Source organism: Astyanax mexicanus, chromosome 21 (assembly GCF_023375975.1).
Source record: "Astyanax mexicanus isolate ESR-SI-001 chromosome 21, AstMex3_surface, whole genome shotgun sequence".
In the NCBI taxonomy this organism is placed as follows: Eukaryota; Metazoa; Chordata; class Actinopteri; order Characiformes; family Acestrorhamphidae; genus Astyanax; species Astyanax mexicanus.
The window spans coordinates 30,159,645-30,180,181 of NC_064428.1; the positions used below are offsets into that span (position 1 = coordinate 30,159,645).

The window sequence follows — 20,537 nt, forward strand, 5'->3', positions numbered from 1 at the left end:
CTATTAAACACCTGGCCTTTTCTCTGTTTCTCTTCTGTCCAGCATCTCTATAATAGCTCTGAAATGTAAATATGCTGTTTACAGCTGTTTAGAGCTGTCAGAATACAGTCGCAGGACACTGGGATGCAATTAGAGAAGATACTGCTTCACACATCTGAGAGGAGAGGTGCTCTTAGTTATCAGTGTGTGTTTTTGGCTGGATTTGGAAATGTTGAATCTTTGCAGGACTGCAGACTGCAGGCCTGTTATACTGTCACTTTAATTAGTAATTAGTGTAAATATTTAATAATGACTATAAATTATTCAGTATTTACAATACATTGTTCAGAAGTTAATGTATGCATTATTTGGAATTTAATATATTTTATATATTACCCAATACAGACTAGCCTAGTTTTAGACTGCACCGCATTTTGAATGGAGATTTTCCATTAAAATCTCTAACAAACTAACTTCTTCTAATCCTGATTTCCTGCTCCCTCTTCTCCTTTCTCCCTCTATCCTAGTAGTACCCTTCTATCCTCCTGTAGATCCTGCTAAATGTTTTTTTTTACTCTTTGCCTTAGATTTTTATGTCCATACAATGTAATGTAATGTACATTAATACAAGGAAAATATAGCTTATAATTACATCTCTGTGTGGGAAACCTGCCCTATTACTTATTTAATATTAATGATAAATATATATCTACTATGAATTCTTTAGTATCTTCTATGAATTATTAAGTAACCACTATGAATTATTAAGTATCTTCTATGAATTACTGAGAAACCACTATGAATTCTTTAGTATCTTCTATAAATTATTTAGTAATAATCTGCTAAAGTATCTGCTATGAAACATTCAGAATCCACTATGAATTATTCAATAACTTCTATGAATTATTCAGTAACTGCTAGAAATATTCAGTATCTGCTATGCATTATTCAGTAACTGCTATGCATTATTCAGTAACTGCTATGAAATATTCAGTATCCACTATGAATTATTTTAAAACTGCTATGATTTATTCAGTACCTGCTATAAATTATTCAGTATGAATTATTCAGTAACTGCTATAAATTATTCAATAACTGATATGAATTTTACGGTACCCACTATGAATTATTTAAAAACTGCTATAAATGATTCAGTATCCACTATAAATTATTTGCAAACTGCTATTAATTATTCAGTATCCACTATGAATTATTTAGTATCCACTATGAATTATTCAGTATCTGCTGTAAATTATTCAATATCCACTATGAATTATTCAGTAAGGGGTGGTTAATTAGGTTTATTCTAAGCTGAATCCAGTATGAATTATTGGAGATTATGTATTATCTGCAGTCTGTTAGTGTATGTAATTGAGCAGATTGTGAGGGGAAGCGCAGGGTCAGCAGTGCTCGCGCTGCAGCTCGCGCTCTGCTGGTTTTGGGGCAGCGCGCCTGGTTCATTACTGACTGTAATGAGGGACTCGGGACTGGTTTCAGCACCCTGGAGAAGAACCGCCCAGTTCCTACTGCCCAGATCCATCTCAGACTGGACTCAGACCACCAGCTACTGCAGTATCTCAGCCCACGCGCTCTGTGAGTCAGGGAACTTTGTTGGGGGACGGTCTGGATGAGGATGATCTGAGGATGACCCCCCGCTGATTCACGCGCTCTGCTGTTGCTGCTGTAGGTTTTACGCGCTGGGTTATTCTGAGCGCGAGACTGTTGGCCGGGTTCCAGCGAGGCGCGGCTCGCGCGCACTGATGTGACTGATCTTAATTCAGAAACAGCTTCCATTCACAACTCTCTGACGCTCTTCATCACAGCTCTGACGAAAGCTGCTCTCATATAAACATTCACAATCACGCGCTCTGCGAACCGACAGCGCCGGACCTCCACAGACACTCCGCGCGCTCTCCTCCACAGACACACCGCGCGCTCTCCTCCTCAGACACACCGCGCGCTTCTCTGCGTTTGGACAGCTTCAGGTTCCTCCTCCACCGCTGCTCGCTGTCTTTCTGGAGCGAATACAGAAAGGTACGCTTTTCTACAGTATTTCACGCGCACTTTATATCATTTACCACATTTACTGCACTGATTTAGACAGGATTCATCCTCTTATTAAATACAGTTTAGCACAGTTTGGGTGATATTTTACGCAAACTTTGCTCTATGCTACACGCTACTGTGTGCACGCGCTACCCTTCCATAGTGCTTTAAGCAGACATTGCGCTTTTCTGTTTTTTTTTTCTTTTTCTTTTTAATCACGATGCGTGTTGTTCCACACTATTTTACGCACTATATTAACACGGTATTTAGGCACACACTGCTTTTTCTGTAGTATTTTCGTCATTCTTTTAGTCATCCTTGACTTTACAAGTGCACATTTTAATCACTTTCCCTTCGATTTTAGGTATATTTGGTGCTTGTCTGTAGCCTTTTACGCACATTTGAAGGGTTTCCAGTTTTGTTCTAGAAACATTTTATACACTTTTTATAATTTTATCATTTTCTGTTGTGTTGCGTTCAACGCATATTCTGCACTTTTGTAAAACAGTCTAGGCCTACTCTGAACGTTTAACACATTTAACATATTTTTGCTATATTTAATCCCATTTTACTGTTATGTAGTGTTTTAGGCATATGTTTTACTTTTTTGCGTCGTTTTATGGCCATTTTTAGTTTTTTCTGAAGTATTTTAAGCACATTTGGCATCTTTCTGTGTTATTTTACGTTTTTCTGTTTTTTTTTGCGGCTAGATTGTGCTTTTCTGTTGTATATTAAGTACATTTTTCACTTTTGTAAAATTGTCTAGGCCTACGCTGACCTATTCAGTAGTATTTAAAGCACATTTAACGTGTTTCTGCTATATTTAAGCCCGTTTTAACCGTTTTAAGTAGTATTTTAAGCATATGTTGTACTTTTTGCATCGTTTTATGGCCATATTTAGTTTTTTTTCTGAATAATTTTAAGCACATTTGGGATCTTTCTGTTTCATGTTGTGCTATTTGCAATATTCTACGGCTGGATTGTGCTTTTCTGTTGTATGCTTAGCACATTTAACTATTTCTGTTGTGTTTCACCCTCATTCCGCACTTTTGTAAAATAGTCTAGGCCTATATTCTGAACGTTTCTGTAGTATTTGAAGGACATTTAACGCGTTTTTGCTACATTTAAGCCCATTTTAGTCTTTTATGTGACATATTTTAAGCACATTTTGCATTGTTTTATGACTATTAAAGTTTGTCTGTTGGATTTTGTAAGCACATTTACTATTTTCTTCTTGTGTTTTAGGCATGTTTTGCACTTCTGTGGAATATTTATTTCTAGTTTGTGCTGATTTGTAGTATGTTATGTGTGTAGTATGGAAAGTGTTGCACCTGTTTCAGGGCGTTTAGACAGCATTTTAAACACATTTACCACTTTTATATTGTGTTTTTCATCACGTTTTGGGGATTTTGTGTGATATTTTAAAAATATTTAGTTTTTTCTACAGTATGGTAGGTACATTTTGCACTTTTTCTAGGGTTGCATTCTGTAGCATTTTGTACTGTTTTAGGCATACTTGATTATGCATACTCTGATTTATTGGCTTATTTTGTGCTTTACTTAAGTGTTTCAAATTTGGCAACCCCATAGATTAATTATGGAGTTAGGTCGTTTTAGAAACCTTAAATCTGCATTTAGTCCATTATTTAAAAGATGTACCATGAGAATCAATGGACTAAACGTTTTCCTGAGTTTTTGCACATCTGTTGAACAGTCCTGTCTTGCCTATCGCTTCATTTCCACCTTTAGGTCTCAATGACATCCAGCTCCTCGGTAATTCAGCGACTTTAGCGGAGAGAAGATGGCCATCCATATTGAGGGGGTGGCGGCCATCGTCATCTTCTACCTGCTGATCCTGATCGTGGGGATATGGGCCGCGTGGAAGAACAAGAACTCCGGGGTGGAGGAGGGAACGGACCGCAGCGAGACCATCATGGTCGGCGGGAGAGATATAGGACTGTTTGTGGGGGCTTTCACCATGACTGGTAGGACTGACTGACTGATCACCACTGGTTTAATCTCTGCTCTGAAAATCAGAATTTTCTCATATTTTTAATCGGAATGTCTGTAAATATCAAACTAAAAATCAAGAGCTTTAATGTTTTTATACAATCAACTTTATGTTCTAACTTATGCATAAATGGACCTGTTAGAAATAAGTTTAGTCTAAAACAGAATTGAAGCTTGAATCTCTTCATCTTTTCAGTTCATTTTTAGATTGTATTGTAATGTTTTTTTTTCAATCTTAGAGTTTTAATTTTTGTTACATGAAGCAGTTGATCAATGGGCGGCTTTTGGAAGTCCATTAATCAATCTACTGCCCTCATTTCAATTGGTTCTCAAACTGTATTTAATTTATTTTATTTTATTTTATTGTGGTAGGAGTTGACGTTCTTAAGAACTTGGAAATCTTAAATATTTATCATTCCTAAGTTTGTATTTAGTTATTTTTAGTGTATACATTTTCTACAAAAAATTGTAAGTATCCTCATCCCTTCTTAAGAGCGTATTTGAGAAGTTGCACATTTTTGTAACAGTGTTAAAGACTGTAAATGAGTGTAGAACAGTGTAAATACGTATAGTAAAATATGTACGTGTGTTAATTAAGTATAAAAGTGTGTAAAAAAGTGGAAAAAAATAGATATAAACCAGTGTTTTAATGATCAAATACGTTTTTAAATGAGTGTACTTCAGAATAAAAATTATAAACCAGTGTACAGTCATTGCAGATGCTAACTCTAGACTCTGAACTGTGTCTGAAGCTACGTGGGTCGGAGGCGGATACATTAACGGCACGGCGGAGTACGTGTACCTGCCCGGGTACGGCCTGGCCTGGGCTCAGGCTCCGTTCGGGTACGCGATGAGTTTGGTACTGGGTAAGTATAAGCGCTTAATAAAGAAATATTAAAAAATGACCTTTATTACAGATCAGCCCCCCATTGCCCACATACAGCTAACCCCCAACCACTTCCACTTCTACCCCCACCTCCACCCTCTCTGTACAGGTGGGCTGTTCTTCGCCAAGCCCATGCGCTCTCGGGGGTACGTCACCATGCTCGACCCCTTCCAGCAGATTTATGGAAAGAGGATGGGGGGTCTGCTCTTCATCCCGGCGCTCATGGGGGAGATCTTCTGGTCGGCCGCCATCTTGTCAGCTCTTGGTAAGGATTAAAGACACACAGGGAGTCAAGTGAAGAGAGAAAAAGGCAGTGGAAAGAATTTCACTGTTTAAAAAAAATAAATAAATATAAATATTTAAGCTTCAGGCATAATTAAATGTACAATAATTTATTTATTCTGTAGTAAAGTAGTTTTCATTTTGCAGAAAGAAATAAGAACCAAGGATGACTGAAATACTGATTTCAATTTTCTCTCAGATTTTGTTTCTCCAGATGTGTTCAATTCCATCAACAGTTTACCTGATTTCACACAATTACGCACTTTTTTAAAACGATTTTAAAGCTCTGCAAAAAAATAAGAGACCACTTGAAAAACAAATGATGAGTTTCTTTGATTTTACCAAATTGAAAACCTCTGGAATATAATCAAGAGGAAGATGGATGATCATAAGCCTTTAAACCAAGCTGGACTGCCGGAATCTTTGCACCAGGAGTAAAGGCATAAAGTTATCAAAAAGCAGTGTGTAAGACTGGTGGAGAAGAACATGCCAAGATGCATTAACTTTTTGATTAAAAAACAGGGTTATTCCAACAAATATTGAATTCTAAACTCTTAAAACTTTGTGGATATGAACATGCTTTATTTGCATTATTTGAGGTCTGAAAGCTCTGCATCTTTTTTGTTATTTCAGCCATTTCTTATTTTCTGCAAATAAATGCTCTAAATGACAATATTTTTATTTGTTAATTTTACTCAAACATAAACCTATAAATAGTAAAATCAGAGAAAGTAATTCAGAAACTGAAGTGGTCTCTTATTTTTTTCCAGAGCTGTATGCCTTTTTCCAGAGTAATATTATTATTGATGACTGTCAATAATGTTGAACTGAACTCAATTTGATTGTTCTCTCTCTACCATCAGCAGAGGAGCTTTAGGCTAAAACATCCAAAAAATGTCTAATATCATACAATATTCCATTGCTTTTTCATTCAAGAGGATGTTATAGGTTAATAAATTACTTAATATTAAATTAAAACAGTTATTTATTTAATAATAGAAGTTAGAAGTGTAATATAATACATATTTAACGGTAACCCTTTGAATTGAATTCAGTACATTGTGTATAAGAGCTTGTAGATTTCATTATTTTGGTGTTGATGTCTCTTTGTTCATCAGGAGCTACACTGAGTGTGATCGTGGATATTAACATCAACATGTCCGTGATCATCTCGGCCCTCATCGCCATTTTCTACACTCTGGTGGGAGGAGTTTACTCAGTGGCCTACACAGACGTGGTTCAGCTCTTCTGCATCTTCGTGGGACTGGTACATTTCATATTAGTTCTTTATGTTGGGACTTGTGAAGTTTATCAACAGTGATCTCATTTATGAAGAATTACATTAAAAAAATATGTTGTAAAAATATGTTATAAAATATTTGATTTTACCAAATTGAAATCATCTGGAATATAATTAAGAGGAAGATAAATTGATCACAAGCCATCAAACCAACAAGCTGAACTGCTTGATTTTTTGCACCAGGAGTAAAGGCATAAAATTATCCAAAAGCAGTGTGTAAGACTGGAGGAGGAGAACATGATGCCAAGTTGCATGAAAACTGTGATTAAAAACCAGGGTTATTCCAACAAATATTGATTTCTGAACTCTTAAAACTTTATGAATATGAACTTGTTTTCTTTGCATTATTTGAGGTCTGAAAGCTCTGCATATTTGTTGATATTTCAGCCGTTTCTCTATTTCTGCTCTAAATAACTGCTCTAAATGACAATATTTTTATTTAGAATTTGGGAGAAATGTTGTCTGTAGTTTATAGAATAAAACAACAATGTTCATTTTATTCAAACATAAACCTATAAATAGCAAAATTAGGGAAACTGATTCAGAAACTGAATTTTTTTTATTTTTTTTTAGAGCTGTAGTAACTGCTGGAATTTAAAAGTGCTGGATGATATCAAAATATTAAAATCCTGTAAAGCTACTTTGTGACAACCTTTGTTCTAAAAAGCGCTATAGAAATAAAATTGAATTGAATTGAATTGAGTATCACAATGAATTCAATATTTACAATATTTACAATTAATAGACTGGACATGGAGGAGTCATGTGACTAGGTAACTGTGTGCTAGGTAATGTGTTTTTTTAAAGGAACAGTACCTAAAAAACACACAATGGGGAAAGTATTAACAGAATTAAACAAGTTTATAATGGTTATTTCGATGGTTCCAAGTTGATTGGATGGATCCATATTGATTAATGTTTGAAATGTTCTCCAGCCTTATATTTAAACCTTTATCTTAGTATGCTTCTAAGTAGCTAAGGTGAATTATAAGTTTACTGTAGGGGAAGCTTGTCCTTGATAATAGGAAATAAAGAAGTAACTCCTATATGGCGCACATTCGTGTATATGATTCTAATACTCTGCTTAGTTGAACACAGTGATCAAAAGCTATATCTTTTAATAAGCAGTGGAAATAATTAGAGTGGAATATATTTATATTATCCACTTTAGAAAGTAAAACTTCATATTATCTGAAAACTCAGAAAATTGGAAACTTTTAGTTGAGTTACTTCAGTTGAGTTTTAGAAGAGCTGTCAACTGAAACCATCCCTGAAACCTTCTTACCTTTATGCAGTCTTCATCTGCCTATCATTACTGTCTTCAGAAGTGCTTGATTGGTTGAATGAGGATTTTATGGAACATTTATTGAACATTTCTGAGGTTTTTCAGCACTTTTATTTATTTTTCTCATTGCAAATGTTAACCAAAAAAACAAAATATGCAACAAAAAAATCCAGATAAAACAACAGGAAACCTTTGGCTTCTCTCTGCATCTCTGCAGTGGATCAGTGTCCCTTTTGCACTGTCAAACCCGGCTGTGGCTGACATCGGAGTGACAGCAGTGAAAGAGCTCTACCAGGACCCGTGGCTGGGGGAAATCGACAGCTCAGATAAATGGATGTGGGCCGACAACTTCTGCCTACTGGTAAGTGGAATATCTTCATAGTAAAAAAAACGATGGGTTGATTTTTGTCAAACAATGTTACCATATCAAACAAACCAAAAGATATATAAAGATATTTACAATTTTTAATAGATTAGAATAAAAACCTTTCTTAATTTTTACAGTTTTAACAAAAAATAAAGATGCAGTATTAAAGAAAAAGGATCCTCTTATAGAGCTGTATTAATGTGTGAACCTTTAGATTATTTAAATTCTTTAAACTCCTTACTATTTAAACCTACTACTACTAATACTACAGTGAATCATTTCATTTAGCATGTCTAGTGGAGTCCCACATGGTTCTACGTTAGGGCCTATGAAACTGATGTTAAATATAAAAATAGTAAAAATAAATATGAACAAATGTGTTGGTTGATCTATACAGAGTTTAAGGGGTTACAGGTAATTGATTGAAATGTGTGTGTGTGTTTTTTTTTTTTTTACCAATTTTAAGGTTTTTGCAGACATGTATGTGTATGCATTTAGCTTTCATTCTTATACAATGTGACCAGTACATTGTTAAAAGTCCTGCCCAAGCTCTCTTATTGGTGTAGCTTAGCATACTCACACAAATTAGGAATTGAACCTTGGTCTGGTAGTGGTTTTATCTATTGTCCTACCACCTCTTGCATGTCTTACAAATAAGATTCTTTCTTGGCACTGAGAGAAAATGGTATCCATCAAATGACTATTCAAAGCCCCTTCATTTTTAAGGCTGTATGAGGGTCCTAAATAAATCTGTATAGGTGTTAGTGAGTGGCGCATTCTAAATGTTTTTTTTTTAGTTGAATTGTGTTAAGCTCTGGAATTTAATTGACTTCTGTAACCTGTTCCAAATGAAAGGTGCAGATTAAAGGAAAACTAAAGCCTAAAGCATGACCCTGTTCTGCTACAGAGAAAATGATATGTATTTCTAAATGTCAGGGGCTTGTTATGGAACACAGTGATTTCTACAGTAGGATACAGAAAATGAAAAGCTGGCAGTGCTGTGGTGTGCATGTTGCAAGAAATGATTAGGAATGAGCTGGGAAGCAGTGGTGGAACTGTGTTCTCTGCAATGATGGAGCTCCATGCAGTATATCTGAGATGAGTTGAGAAGTTTGGGATGAGATGTGGGGTACCACGTTAAAATAAGACTACCTTTATAAAGGGTTTATAAATAATTTACAATTAGTTTATTAATGTTTACTAATTAGGTTGTAAATGCCTTAAAAATCATTAATAATCAGTTATAACACATACGTTGAAAGTGCAACAATATAGACAGCTGTGGGTTCAATATTTGGCAAACAACAGGTCATTGTTGCCCTTTCTACGTATGTGATATAACTGATTATTAATGATTTTTAAGAAAATTTTACAACCTATTTAGTAACCATTAATAAACTAATTGTAAACCATTTAAAAACCCTTTATAAAGGTAGTCTTATTTTAAAGTGGTACCGAGATGGGGTAAAGATCAGGGGTAAAACTTCAGATATGCTGTGTTTAGTTTGGCTGAAATTGGCTTTAAGGCCTTTTCTCAGAGATGGTATGAAAACTGTACATTTATCTGTACACTGTACACTATCTGAGAAGATACATGTGAGCTTCAAGAGCATTGTACAGTATATGGTCGCTGTCCAATGAAAAACAAGTATCTCCCAGACAGCAACTTTAAAGGGAGAGATGAAACCTTCTAAACTTTCAATGGAAGTCAATATAAAAAGAGTTTATTTCAGGTCATTTTGAAGTATTTGTATTGGTCCATTCGTCAAGAAATTTTGGCACAGTGTAAGGGACAAAAATCCACAAAAATGGAGATACTTGGTTTTCATTGGACAGCGATGATATGCATGTTAAAAACAGACAGAAACCTATGGTGCCTATGGTGCCTGTTTTAAGATTAGAGCAGTCTTATTGAACAAGTTGAGGTCAGGTTAACCTCAAGGAGGTACACGTCACGATGCTCTTTGCTATCTTACATCCCCTCAACAGTCTATTTTCACACCTTGTGCCCGCATCATTAAAATAGCATTGAGGTTTACAAATATATCTACACTGATGGGTGTTGTGGTGTGGAAGTGAAGAGTGTTCAGGTAAATTTCTACCGTGTTGCTATTTTGGTTGTGGAAAACACAAAAGCTCCACTGACCAATTAAAACCCTGACAACAGTCAATAATCACTACCTGCTACACAGGTACACTGTGCACGAGGCATGAGCTCAACAATTAACAGAATAAAAAATAAAATAACATTGCTGTTCCCTTAAATGAGCTGCTGGTGTATCTTCACAGTGTGAACGTGCTAGTCAGTATCCTCTGCTGAAACGCGCAAAACCACCGCTGTTAAGATTCGAACATGCCAAAGTCAGACCTCATCTGGCTCTTAAAGGGCATGACTGATTGGCACACTGTTTGGTTTATTTCATGTTACGCCCCCAAAACACACATATGATTAATTAAGAGAATTAGTACATGCCTTTTGCGCATTTCGAGACGCACAAGGTGTATTTTTTGGGTCCTTACGATACCAAAAATACTGTAAATCAAGCTGTGTGAATTGGTCAGGTCAGACTGAAGTTTAGACTGGGGGAGGCTAAGATATGCTGGCGGAGAGCTTCAAAGCACTTACTGTAGATCAGTATGGTCTTCGTTAACTCTGACTAGGAAGGGTGGATAGCTTTCTGACCAAGGAAATACACTCTGGTTGTCCTTCATAGTCAGATTTCTGAAGTCTTCATGTTTGGATGTTGAAACTTTGATTTATTTTCCTTTATTTTTCATTATCCACTGCATTCCAAAAACCTATTTATGAATGGCAAAGCTATTTTGGACTTTTTTTATGTTGTTTCACACCAGATAAAACATAAATTAGATCTCATTTGATTAAATCTTGTATGTGTTGGTCTGTGCTGCTGCTGCTTGGTGTCTTTATTTACTATGGCGTTTTTGTTCCTATAGATGTTGGGGGGAATACCATGGCAGGTCTATTTTCAACGGGTTCTTTCTGCCTCTTCAGCTACCTACGCCCAAGTCCTTTCCTTCCTCGCCGCCTTTGGCTGCATCGTCATGGCCGTGCCCTCCGTCCTGATCGGAGCCATTGGGGCCTCCACAGGTGAGCTGAGACACCGTGGCCTCTGTTACGATCCTTAGACAGGTTGGGACTGGATTTCAAGTAGTGTTTGGCAATAGACATTGATTCAACAGAGACCTTAACTAAAGTTTGAGCTTTGTTTCAGTGCGGTTGATGTCATTAATCAGCCATTTTTCTCCAAATTTAGCTAGGCTGATTGTCCCAACCATTCAGCTGCAACTCAGCTGTATATCCCCCATCACTAGTAATGCTACAACACAAGAAGGGTGTAGACTAGCACAGGCCTCCTTCCGATACATGTGAAGTCAGCCACTGCCTCTTTCACAACTGCGGCTGATGTAGCATTACCGAGTAACATCACAGCGCACTCGGAGGAAAGCGCAATGACTCGGTTCTGATACATCAGCTCACAGATGCAGCCTTGTGCTGAGCGACATCACCCTAGTAATAATGAGGGGAAAGAGCGTCATCTACCCACCCAGAGAGAGAGCAAGGCCAGTTGTGCTCTCTCAGGGCTCTGGCAGCTGATGGCAAGCTGCATGAGCTGGATTCGAACCAGCGACCTCCCAATCATAGTGGCAGTGGTTTAGTGGCATCCCCTGCCTTGTCTAGTCTAGTTTTAATAGAAAATTTCATTTCTGAAGTTCTAATGTGCATTAAAATATTGGGCTTATAACATTTCTCCATCCACAGTGTCACAAATAAACTATATAACTATGTAATAGAGGTCTAAAATTACCACCAACAGTAGACAGCACAGTGCAGTGGGTGGTGATGATCGTGACCGGTGACATCTGGCTGGAATTGCCCTGGAATTGAACCAGACAAGCAACTCAATCAATCACATCCATCAATCACTCAATCAAGCAGAAATCAATCACATCCATATTCAGTGCAGATGTTTCCAGTGCGGTCCTCAATAAAAAAAAATCTCAGCTACAGTGAATCTCCTAAATCACTGTGTGTATTTATCTGAAGGTATAATGTGAGCAGACTTCCCCACTTAGCATTGAAACGGTCCTTCTCGCATAAACAGGCTTTTTTATGATCGTACAAATGGAGATATGGCAGCTCATATTGATATATTAGCCCAATTCACCGCTGTACAAACTGTTCTCAGGAGGACCTGAGGTTCTCAGGAGGACATCTTCATCACTCAGCCATTGGTTTTAATAGATAGAGCCCTGTACCCCGTTATACTCGATATAGAAACCCTTTTTCTGCAAGCTTGCTCTCTTCCTTTCCTTACAAATCGATCATTAAACGAAATCGATCAGGCGAAGGCTATATTTCCACTGTAATTCCTCCTCACGCCCTCTTTCCTGCTTAATATCTGAAACAGCAGTGAAGCATGCGTGTGCTGATGATTATGAGCCAGCTGCTGAAGCTCACGCGGGAGCAGGTCTGACTTCTCCTGTCTGATTTCTCTTCTCTAAAATGCACCGCGACGACAGGGAGGTCTTTCCCCCGCCTGTATTTGACCAGGGGTGGCGGCCATGTTCCCGTCAGATCTGGAAAGAAATGTGTAAATAACAACAGCTGGTCTCCCTCATCCATTATTGAGGGCTTTAACGATGGGAACTCTGTAAATATTACATCTGAGGCGAGCGGCGAGAAATCAGATTTAATCTACTGATTTTTCAGCATCAAAGACGCAGCACGGAACAGATGCTTTAACTATTAGGAAACAGAGCCGCTAACGGAGTCTGAATTACACCAGTCTGACACGTGGCAGGACTAAATTAGGACTACATTTGGAATCAGCTTTATTATATATTAGCTTTTCGGTGCTTCTCCCGTATTCAGATTCATCAGAAGCCCAGACTGAAGCAGAATTTTAACTGTGAGACGCCACTGGCATTGCAATTTAGACCACAACTAGGTTTAATCTAGGACTGTGAGATATTGGGAAAAACTGACATTGCAATATAAACTAGTAGTGCATCTCAAAAGATCAGAAAATTGAAAAATAACTTTATTTCAGTAATTCAGTTCAAAATGTGAAACTCATATGTAATATAGATGTATTAGACACAAAGTGATCTATTTTAAGCATTTATTTCTTTTATTTATTTTATTGATGATGGTATTACAGCAAATGAAAACCCAAAAATCAGTGTCTCAGAAAATTAGAATATTATTTAAGACCAATTGCTACTTTTGGCAGTGTGGGCAGCGTGCCAAATCCTGCTGGAAAATGAAATCTAATCGCATCTCCATAAAAATAAAAAAAGTGTCTCAGAAAGATCAATTGGTACTTTTGGCAGTGTAGGCAGCGTGCCAAGTCCTGCTGGAAAATGAAATCCACATCTCCATAAAAGTTGTCGTCAGCAGAGGGAAGCATGAAGTGCTGTTCATCACTAATTGGTGTAAACTTCACACTAGGCCTCAAGCAGTTTGGACTGTGTGTCTCTCCACTCTTCCTCCAGACTCTGATTCCTTGATTTACAAATGAAATGTAAAATTTACTGATGATCAGTGATGGTTTGGAGAGACATGTCATCTGCTGGTGTTGATCCACTGTGCTTTATTATCAAGTCCAAAGTTGGAAAATCTTACAGCACTTCATGCTTCCCTCTGCTGACGACAACTTTTATGGAGATGTGGATTTCATTTTCCAGCAGAACTTGGCACGCTGCCCACACTGCCAAAAGTACCAATTGATCTTTCTGAGACACTTCAATGTCTGTAAGCCATAATCATCAACAATTAAAGAAATAAACTCTTAAAATAGATCACTCTGTGTGTAATACATCTATATAATATATGAGTTTACCATTTTGAAATAAATTACTGATATAAAGTAACTTGATATTCAATGATATTCACATTTTTTTAGATGCACCTGTAAATTGCGATATTCAAAACGAGCAGAAATAACCAGATTTCAATGATCCGAGGTTGAAGAAACATTAATAAAAATTGGTATACATTTATCTGCCTCTGATAGATGTTTAATAGATGTAATGAAATGTAAATGGGACAGTGCAGAGTTTCCTTTTGCAGCCAAATAAAAAGTACGATTTTTGCGTATTCATTACGTCGCAGTACCAAAGCTGTCCATAGTCGAAGGTCTTATGGTTTTATCAAGGTCATCATCCCTCCACTTTTTGTTGCAGACTGGAATCAGACCAGCTACGGGTCGGTCCCGCCCATGCAGAAGGACGAGTCAGAAATGATCCTTCCAATCGTGTTGCAGCACTTGTGTCCGCCGTACGTCTCCTTCTTCGGATTGGGGGCCGTGTCTGCTGCAGTGATGTCATCTGCTGACTCATCCATCCTTTCCGCCAGCTCCATGTTCGCCAGGAATATCTACCAGTTGGCTTTCCGCCAGTCGGTGAGAAAGTGCCTTATTGTGTAGATTTTAAAGTTTAAATCGTTAACCTTGGTTGGTTCTTTAGGTTTTAAAGATATTTCTTTATCTAACTTTATTTACAGTGGCTTGCAAAAGTATTCACCCCTGGAACTTTTTCACATTTTGTCCCCATACGAGCACAAATTTAAATGTCTTTTATTGAGATTTTAGTGATAGACCAACACGAAGTAGCTCATAATTGTGAAGTGGAATGAAAATGATACATGGTTTTCAATAATTAAATCGAATAAGACGTGATGTGCAAAAATATTCAGCAATCCAATATTAATACTTAGTAGATCCACCTTTTGCTGCAATTACAGTTCCAAGTCTCTACCAGTTTGCACATCTAGAGATTGAGATTTTTGCCCATTCTTCTTTACAAAAAAGCTCAAGCTCAGCCAGGTTGGATGGAGAGCGTCTGTAAACAGCAATTTTCATGTCTTTCCACAGAAGCTCAGTAGGATTTAGGTCAGGACACACAAATATTCTATGATTTAAGCCATTCCACTGTAGTTCTGACTGTATGTTTAGGTTTATGGTCATTGTCTTGCTGGAAGGTGAATCTCCTTCCCAGTCTCAAGTCTTTTGCAGATTCCAACAGGTTTTCTTTTTCCAGGAATGCCCTAAATTTAGCTCCATCCATCTACCCATTAACTCTGACCAACTTCTCTGTCCCTGCTGAAGAAAAGCATCCCTAATGCATGATGCTGCCACCACCATGTTTCATAGTGGCCATAGTGTGTTCAAATAGCGCTTTGCATTAAGGCCAAAAAGTTCAACTTTGGTCTCATCTGACCACAGCACCTTCTTCTACATGTTCCACTGCTTGCGTCTATCTTTCAACAAGGGTTTTCTTCTTGCCACTCTTCCATAAATCACAAAATGTGGAAAAAGTTAAAGGGGTATGGTTACTTCTGCAAGCCACTGTAAGTGTATGAAGTTAGTTAAATATGAAATATACCAGTGGATTTCAACCTCTGTGGATGTCACCACTGTGTATCAGCACTGATCACATAAGCTAAAATGTTCCAACTCACATTTCGTAACACTTTTGCTGCTTTCCGTCTTTGTGCTTTCCAGGCATCGGACAGTGAAATTGTGTGGGTGATGCGGATTACCATCTTTGTGTTCGGCGCTCTGGCCACAGCCATGGCTCTCCTGACGGGCACAGTCTACGGGCTCTGGTACCTGAGCTCAGACTTGGTCTACGTGATCATCTTCCCCCAGCTGATCAGCGTCTTGTTCGTCCGAGGCACCAACACCTACGGCTCTGTGGCCGGCTACGTCTTTGGCTTGATCCTACGCATCGGCGGCGGCGAGCCCTACCTCAAACTCCCCCCTTTCATCTACTACCCCGGGTGGTACATCAACAAGAAAGTCCACCACACCACTCAGGAGGTGGAGTACCTGGTGGTGCAGAAGTTCCCATTCAAGACGATGTCCATGCTGGCATCCTTTCTGGGCAACGTGGCCTTCTCTTACCTGTTCAAGTACCTGTTCGAGAGCGGAAAGTTGTCGGCCAAGTACGACTTCCTTGACGCGGTGGTGGCCAAGCACAGCGCCGAGATCATGGACAGGACCACCCTGGTGAACAGGAACATCATTGGCTTGGACGAGATGGCCCCGGTGCGGCCGAGACTCAGCGTCACGCTGGCCAGCACTTTCAGCAGGAAGGAGACTCTTACCGAAGAGGAGGAGTCCAGTCCGGAGTCGCCCAGTCACGAAAACGAGTAACGACCACTGCCTCTTTTCCTTCAGACTGAGACTTTCGTGGAGGATAAGGTGAAAAAAAAGAACAACGTGAAGGACATTGGATAGTAAAGGACAGTACCTGTCCTAAGATGCACCGAACATCTTCCTCACGCGAAGGACAACTGAAGGACATGTTTAGTTTTCTTTCAACGTATACGTGTCGGATTTTACGCCGCTGCTACCAGAAGAGCGTGAAGCTCTCCATGCAGAACAGCAGAGAAAAGTGGAGAAAAAATAAATATATATGGTTAGCATTTCCTTCATGCCAATGGTAACCAACGAAAACTGAAGCTGCTGCAGGTTCTCCGCTCTGGAATAGCGACACTTCGGTACGGTATGTACGAAACAAAACCAACCAACCAACCAGTTTTGCTCCTCTTGGCGTTGCTCGGATGAAGAGCCATAGATACTGTGACTATACACTCTATATGTGATGAGGTAATAGCAATATTAGCTTATCTGAACCTAATCCCAGGTCCTGGTTTATTTATAAAAACAAAAAATACACCAATCAAGCATAACATTAAGACCACCTCCTTGTTTCTACGTCCAGTATTCATATAGGAGCACTTTGTAGATCTATAGGGACTGTTTATGGAGAAGCTGCCGGATAAACCAGCATTGTGTCAAAAGATTGGACACCACACACGTCAGCCAGCTCTCTAGTACTGTGTGTGCATAGAGGAGGAGCTTAGCAACACCATAGCAACACCTTAGCAACCACCTAGCAACCACTTAGCAACCACCTAGCAACCACTTAGCAACAACTACAGATAGCATAGCAATACATTAGCAACCACCACGGACACAATAGAAACACCTTAGTAACCCCTAGCAACTCCTTAGCAACCAACCGCCTAACTTTTGGGATAGGAATGATTGGGTGGCCCAACATTTAATCCCACACACCAGCTAAATCTGTGCACTGAACTCCTTCTCTGCATTGCTCTCCAGTACTGTGTGTTTATGGAGGAGCTGCTAGATAAACCAGCAATATGTTAGCAGCATTATGTCTCCAGTACTGTGTGTGCATAAAGGAGGAGCCCAAGCAACACCATAGCAACCACCAGGGATACCATAGCAACACCCTAGCAACCACCTAACAACCACTTAGCAACCACCTAGCAACCACTTAGAAACAACTACAGATAGCATAGCAATACCTTAGCAACCACCACATACATCATAGCAGCACCTTAGTAACCACCTAGCAACACCTTAGCAAACACCTAGCTTTTGGGATAGGAATGATTGGGTGGCCCAACATTTAATCCCAAACACCAGCTGAATCTGTGCAATGAACTCCTTCTCTGCATTGCTCTCCAGTACTGTGTGTTTATGGAGGAGCTGCTAGATAAACCAGCAATATGTTAGCAGCATTATGTCTCCAGTACTGTGTGTGCATAAAGGAGGAGCTTAGCAACACCATATCAACCACCATGGATACCTCAGCAACACCCTAGCAACCACCTAGCAACCACTTAGAAATGCCATAACAGCACCTAGAAATAATATATAGCAATACCTTAGCAACCACCACAGCCACAATAGCAACACCTTAGTAATCCCCTAGCAACACCTTAGCAACCACCTAGCTTTTAGGATAGGAATAAATTGGGCGGCCCAACATTTCATCCCACACACAGCAGCTGAATCTGCTCTCCAGTACTGTGTGTTTGTGGAGGAGCTGCTGGATAAACCAGCATCATGTCAGCAGCATTATGTCTCCAGTACTGTGTGTGCATAAAGGAGGAGCTTAGCAACACCATATCAACCACCATGGGTGCCATAGCAACACCCTAGCAACCACCTAGCAACCACTTAGCAACAACTACAGATACCTTAGCAATACCCTAGCAACCACCACGGACATAATAGCAACACCTTACTAACCCCCTAGCAACACCTTAGCAACCACCTAGCTTTTAGGATAGGAATAAATTGGGCGGCCCAACATTTCATCCCACACACCAGCTGAATCTGCGCACTGAACTCCTTCTCTGCATTGCTCTCCAGTACTGCGTGTTTATGGAGGAGCTGCTGGATAAACCAGCATTATGTCAAAAGTTTGGACACCCCGCATGTCAGCCAGCTAACTCAGTACTGTGTGTCCATAAATGAGGAGCTTAGCAACACCATAGCAACCACCATGGATACCATAGCAACACCTTAGCAACCACCTAGCAACCACTTAGCAACACTATAGCAACAATTACATATACCATAGCAATACCTTAGCAACCACCACGGACACAATAGCAACACCTTAGTAACCCTCTAGCAACACCTTAGCAACCACCTAGCTTTTAGGATAGGAATAATTGGGTGGCCCAACATTTTATCCCACACACAGTAGCTGAATCTGCACATTTTGCTCTCCAGAACTGCATAATTATGGAGGAGCTGCTGGATAAACCAGCATTTGGTTTGCATGGATACCATAGCAACACCCTAGCAACCACTTAGCAACCACTTAGCAACAACTACAGATAGCATAGCAAAACCTTAGCAACTACCACAGATATCATAGTAACACCTTAGCAACCACCTAGCTTTTGAGCAAAAGTTTTGGCATGGCACCACTGCTCTGTGGTCTATATAACTAGAGTGTGCCCTTATATGCGTGGATAATGGAATTTATAAAATACACAAGGAGGCGTTCATAATGTTATGCTTGATCGGTGTAAATATACTGTGTATGAGTCTAGAGGTTTAAGGAATATATACTGATGATATACTGACGCCGGACTCCCGCGTTAGATATAGTAGTACAGTTCATCCTATTCTTATTGTCCTGTCATAACGATTAAAGTGTATAAGAAATGTTGTCATTAGTCATCGCTAAAATACATAAATACATAACTGTGAGATAACTGCACATGCAGGATAGATCTACATTATTTTTTGTGCAATATGAAAAAGACAAAGAGAACAGGGTGGGGGTATATTAATAATATTATTATAATGCAATCGCCTTAACTAGCTGCATTAAGTGTGGAAGATTCGCTGCTGAAACGCGCCCTGAAATGGTTCCTGCTAGGCCTGTCATGATAACTGCATTATCTTATAGTTTATCGTACGATTTACTGACATGACCTCAATAATTTGTGCTGACCGCAATATTGCTCATTATATTTTAGTTAGCAAGGAGCATCTAATAATATCAATAAGCTAATATTTCAACTTTATGTATAAATAGAGATTTATTTTAATAATAAAAAAATGTTTTGCCCTTTAAAAGGGTGCAATTGCATTTTTATTCTATTATATAATCATTAATATAATAATTTGTACAAAATGGTTTTAAAATGACAATAATATTGTTTATTGCAAATATTTCTGATAAAAATACATTGTCTAGAAAATGAAGAATCATTGCAGGCATATTGCTAGATCTGTCATGATGATATATCATTATTATAATTATTTATCATACAATATATGGACATGATCTCATAAATGTTTGATGATTTTGATATTGTCCATTGGGTTTTACCTTGCATACAAAAAGGAAGCTATCCATAATAAATGTGTGCAGGTATGCTAAATATAGCTACCAGAGGCTTATTGACAAACACTGGATAGAGGTTTCTGCCCTAGGCATGAAGCTAATGCGGGTTGCCAGATTGACAGTACAGTAGCAAGCAACGTTTTCTTCTTACTCTGTAGCTAATCAGTGCATTTGTATGTTTCAGTGTTCAAAATGCCAGTCTCTAGTATGCTATGGTTCAGAAACATTACTGAAGCCCAGTGATTACCTGTTCAGCAGAAAATGCGATGGGCAGATTCGGAGGCTAAAACCCACACAAAATTGAAATAAGAAAATACTGGCTGAAGCTCTGCTGAGAAGAGCCATCTTTAGATATCTGATGATACATCCTGATTATGTTATGAGTTACTACAAAAATAGTCCTTAATGCTCCTTTAATTGTAATATTTTTGTATATACTTTTATATTATCAGCGGCATTATCATGACAGGCCTAGTTCCTGCTTCCACTCCGTCACTGATGTGTACTGATGTACTGCACTGGCCATACAGTATCTATCTATGGAGCTATGTGGACTATGGAGCTTACAAGCTCACATGAGTATTTTAATCCAATAAATATTGACTTTTGAAAATTAAAATATTAAGTCACGTAATTCATTAATTAGAATAAAATAACAAGGCAGAAAGATTTT

At 38.6% G+C, this 20,537-nt stretch overlaps 1 protein-coding gene across 1 annotated transcript; it reads left to right on the forward strand.

Annotated features, from left to right (window-relative positions):
- Window positions 1-1,394: 1,394 nt before the first annotated feature.
- slc5a7a (solute carrier family 5 member 7a) lies at window positions 1,395-19,540 on the forward strand. Its single transcript, XM_022674653.2, has 9 exons — window positions 1,395-2,013; window positions 3,775-4,010; window positions 4,788-4,901; window positions 5,031-5,186; window positions 6,322-6,470; window positions 8,006-8,149; window positions 11,111-11,264; window positions 14,363-14,580; window positions 15,682-19,540. The coding sequence occupies exons 2-9, from the start codon at window positions 3,827-3,829 to the stop codon at window positions 16,333-16,335; spliced, it is 1,773 nt and encodes a 590-aa protein (XP_022530374.1). The 5' UTR covers window positions 1,395-2,013; window positions 3,775-3,826; the 3' UTR covers window positions 16,336-19,540.
- The last annotated feature ends 997 nt before the right edge of the window (window positions 19,541-20,537 follow it).

Bases quoted from the DNA above. Each gene is read 5' to 3' on its own strand.
- slc5a7a (XM_022674653.2), top strand. From the start codon at position 3,827: ATGGCCATCCATATTGAGGGGGTGGCGGCCATCGTCATCTTCTACCTG. The intron at 4,902-5,030 runs GTAAGTATAAGC...CTCTCTGTACAG, and splicing joins CGCGATGAGTTTGGTACTGG to GTGGGCTGTTCTTCGCCAAG. The intron at 11,265-14,362 runs GTGAGCTGAGAC...TTTTTGTTGCAG, and splicing joins AGCCATTGGGGCCTCCACAG to ACTGGAATCAGACCAGCTAC.